This window comes from Plectropomus leopardus, unplaced genomic scaffold (genome assembly GCF_008729295.1).
Source record: "Plectropomus leopardus isolate mb unplaced genomic scaffold, YSFRI_Pleo_2.0 unplaced_scaffold408, whole genome shotgun sequence".
Taxonomy (NCBI): Eukaryota; Metazoa; Chordata; class Actinopteri; order Perciformes; family Serranidae; genus Plectropomus; species Plectropomus leopardus.
In genome coordinates, this window is record NW_024644680.1 from 1 (window position 1) to 4,055 (window position 4,055).

The window sequence follows — 4,055 nt, forward strand, 5'->3', positions numbered from 1 at the left end:
GGTTCTGATGGGTTCTCATTGGTTCTGATGGGTTCTCGTTGGTTCTGCTCAGCACTGATGGGTTCTGATGGGTTCTTATTGATTCTGATGGGTTCTCATTGATTCTGTTGGGTTCTTGTTGGTTCTGATCAGCACTGATGGGTTCTGATGGGTTGTGGTCTGTCTGTGATCCAGGTCGTGTACCACGAGCGCCACATCCAGAGGTTCTGGGAGCGTCACAGAGCTCTGTTCCCGGACGCCGTGCTGGTCGGTCCAGAGGAGAACCTGCAGGAAAGCAAGGCCAGATCCATGGCTGTGTGAGTGCCGAGAGCCGCCGTCACACCTTCACATCACCGTTTTAACCCTTTAGAGCCTCTGAGGGTCACGCAGACAGCGTGGTTTATATACACAGTACATGTTTTTTAAGATAAGCTATTTTTTTTTAGAGTTTTGAAACTTCGTCCATGAAATTTACAATGTACGTAGGACATCGAATGCTTACGTGTGTGTGTGCGTGTGCGTGTGTGTGTGCATGTGTGTGTGTGTGTGTGTGTGTGTGCGTGTGTGTGTGTGCATGCGTGTGTGTGTGTGTGTGTGTGTGTGTGTGCGTGCGTGTGTGCAGCGAGGCGTGTAAGAAGGATCCAGAGTGTGATTACTACTTCAGCATCGACTCAGACGTGGCCCTAACCAACCCCGACACCCTGAGGATCCTCATCGAGGAAAACAAGTACGTCAGCTCCCGTCTTCATTGAAAAGTTCACTCTGCTACCCCAAACCTGAACAAGTACAGACCAGAACCCTCATACATGACCTAAACCTGAACAAGTACAGACCAGAACCCTCATACATGACCTAAACCTGAACAAGTACAGACCAGAACCCTCATACATGACCTAAACCTGAACAAGTACAGACCAGAACCCTCATACATGACAGGTTCACACTGGTGTCCTCTGATATCCCCTACAGCAGGGAGACCATCATGTTTCAAGGATTTTGTGACAGTTCTTGTTTCGTTTCTCAGATTTTCTGAAGTTTCTTGCATTTTCGGACAGTTTTAAGATTTCTCGGATTTTAGGACATTAAGGTCTTTGGAAGGACCTCTGTCGGGGGGTATGAGGAATCCTCCAGTGGGGCCAGATTTGGTCCGCGGGCCGTAAGTTGAGTATCACTGAGAGATGCTCTGTGACGTCAGTGTTTAATGTTCTCTGTGATTTCCGTGTTTGTGTCTCAGGTCCGTCATCGCTCCCATGCTGTCCAAACACGGGAAGCTGTGGAGTAATTTCTGGGGCGCTCTGAGTCCTGAAGGTTTCTACTCCAGGTCTGAGGACTACATCGAGATCGTGCAGGCCAAGAGGATGTGAGTGCACGCACAGAGCGAGTCCTCTGAGGACTCAGCTGAGATCCAACACGTTAACAACATGTAACACGTGTGTTCTCCTGCAGCGGCCTGTGGAACGTGCCGTACATCAGTCAGGCGTACCTGATCAAAGGCAGCGTGCTACGATCCAGACTGACCCAGGTGGACCTGTATGTGGACTCAGAGATGGACCCCGACATGGTGTTCTGCAGGAGCATCAGAGACCAGGTGAGTCACGCAAGACATCTCAGACATCACAGACATCATGAACATCACTGACATCACAGATATGAACATCACGGACATCACAGATATCACAGATATCACAGATATCACGGACATCACAGACATCTCAGACATCACGAACGTCACAGACATTGCAACTGAACGTCTTTCTTTTTTCCTGATAAGTTTCTTTAATCCGTCTAAAAAAGTGTGACTCACAGAGAGCATGCACGCCGAGTACCATGAATTTATCTGTTCGTAGTGAAAATTTGCAATTTGAGACAAAATGTAAAGACACATTTGAAAGTTTTGAAAAACTGAATGTACCCTCACAGTTTTGGAAAAGTCCTGGGACTTTGTTTCTTAATGTACAATAACAAATGATGTGTTCAAGGAATGTTGGAAATTTGAAAAATAATAACAAAACTGTTTTGTACAGTTTCTGGCTGTGAAATAAACACGGTCATTTTTGGTGATTTTTGGTGATTTTTAAAGATCAAATCGTTAATAGTTTTTTTCTGTAAAAATCAGTAAATTCTTTTAAGAAAAAAACTTTAATGTTTATCTTTAAAAACTGTCAAAATTATTTTAAAAAAACCAACACATTTTTTTCGATACAAACAGTGATCCTTAAGTTTCTTTTTACAATTTTGAGGTTTCGGCTGCTTTTTGCTTTGTTTCTGTAGTTCATATTTTCTACACAAATCCAGATAAATCCTCGAATGTTTTAACTTTTAATACCAATACTTAAAACCAAAAAATGTAAAACAAAAATCAACTCTTTAAAAAAAAATCCCCACATTTGTTAAAATAAAACAAGAAATGGCCAAACATAAAAAAAATCACTTGAAATCATCAAAATTACTCAGTTTTTCTATACAAACACGGATCCTTTTTGTTGCATTTGCACACGTCCTTTAATATTTTTAACTCTTAATATTAGTGTTGAAGATATTTTTGTAAAAACCGGACCTGAAGGTGAACAGCCTCTGGAGCCTTTGTCACAGCTGATCTGCGTCCTCAGGGAGTCTTCATGTTCGTGTCAAACCGAGACGAGTTTGGTCGTCTGGTGGCGTCGACCAACTTCAACACGTCCCAGCTGCACCCGGACATGTGGCAGATCTTCGACAACCCCGTGGTCAGTGTGACACGCAGACACGTCAACACGTGAAGACGAGGTACGGGGAAAAATGTCCAGGCTGAAAGTGTCTCTGTCTCTGCAGGACTGGAAGGAGAAGTACATCAGTGAGAATTACTCCAAAATCTTTGAGGACGGCGAGACGTTTGTGGAGCAGGTAACAGGAATCAGAGAAACGTTTCGCCTGAAAGTTCTCAACATTTCGGTCGAATAACGAACGTCATAAAAGCATTCACACGCTTTTGGAAAAGTCCTGAAATTTTCTTTCCAAAACGTACAACACACCCAAAAATAATCTCATTTTTTACAGTTTCTGGTGTCATTTTTGGTGATTTTTGAAGAAAACGTGCCGCACGAGTTTAAAGGGAAGTCTGTGGAATTCATCAAAAACCTACAAAGAAGAAAAACAAAGTTGCCAGTTTTTTTCTTAAAAAATCATACGAACTTTTAAAAATGAAAAATTGCCAAAGATTTTTTTTATCTCTCTACAATTTTATTTTATTTTAAAGCACAAAAAGACAAAATTCTTCTTTAACAAAATAAGTGACTAAATATTTTTAAAGAAGAAAAAATAAAATCACCAAAAATAAAATCAAAACGTGAGTCCCTGTCTGTGTCCCTCAGCCCTGTCCACGTGTTGACTGTCTGTCTGTGTGTCCCTCAGCCCTGTCCGCGTGTTGACTGTCTGTCTGTGTGTCCCTCAGCCCTGTCCGGATGTTTACTGGTTTCCGGCCTTCTCAGAGAAGATGTGTGATCACCTGGTGGAGACGATGGAGCATAACGGAGGATGGTCCGGAGGAACACACAAGGTGACATGTCCTCCTGTCTGTCCAACTGTCCTTCCACGTGTCTGTCCGTTTGTCTCTGTGTCTGAGTTTTGAGGTTTGACAGTTTTTTCTCTGTTTTTTGGGGGGTTAGGACGAGCGTCTGGCCGGTGGTTATGAAAATGTCCCGACGGTGGACATCCACATGAACCAGATCGGCTTTGAGAAGGAGTGGCTGAAGTTCCTGAAAGAGTACATCGTTCCCGTCACCGAAAAACTTTATCCTGGATATTATCCCAAGGTACGTCCCGGTGTCCCCTCAGCAGGACGCGCAGCGCGAGAAAAACCTGACACGGAGATTTATCCTGCATGTACGGGGTTACTGCGCTCACGAAAATCCTCGAAACGTCTCCGAATTAGCAAATAAAAAAAACATTTTTTACAGGGTGTTAAATTTAAAAGAAAAAAAAATTCAGTTTCTTTAAAAATCGACAAAATGTTTATTGAAAAAAAACACCAAAATGTCTTTTTTAAACAAAACCAAAGTTTCTCAAAGAAAAACAAAATCAGCGAAAAAGGCCTCAAAAAA

The 4,055-nt window shown here is 42.7% G+C and overlaps 1 protein-coding gene across 1 annotated transcript; it reads left to right on the forward strand.

Annotated features, from left to right (window-relative positions):
- The first annotated feature begins 132 nt into the window (after nucleotides 1-132).
- LOC121939085 (multifunctional procollagen lysine hydroxylase and glycosyltransferase LH3-like) lies at nucleotides 133-3,900 on the forward strand. Its single transcript, XM_042482211.1, has 8 exons — nucleotides 133-296; nucleotides 602-706; nucleotides 1,214-1,339; nucleotides 1,426-1,567; nucleotides 2,589-2,702; nucleotides 2,788-2,859; nucleotides 3,407-3,511; nucleotides 3,621-3,900. The coding sequence occupies exons 1-8, from the start codon at nucleotides 148-150 to the stop codon at nucleotides 3,891-3,893; spliced, it is 1,086 nt and encodes a 361-aa protein (XP_042338145.1). The 5' UTR covers nucleotides 133-147; the 3' UTR covers nucleotides 3,894-3,900.
- Nucleotides 3,901-4,055: the final 155 nt, after the last annotated feature.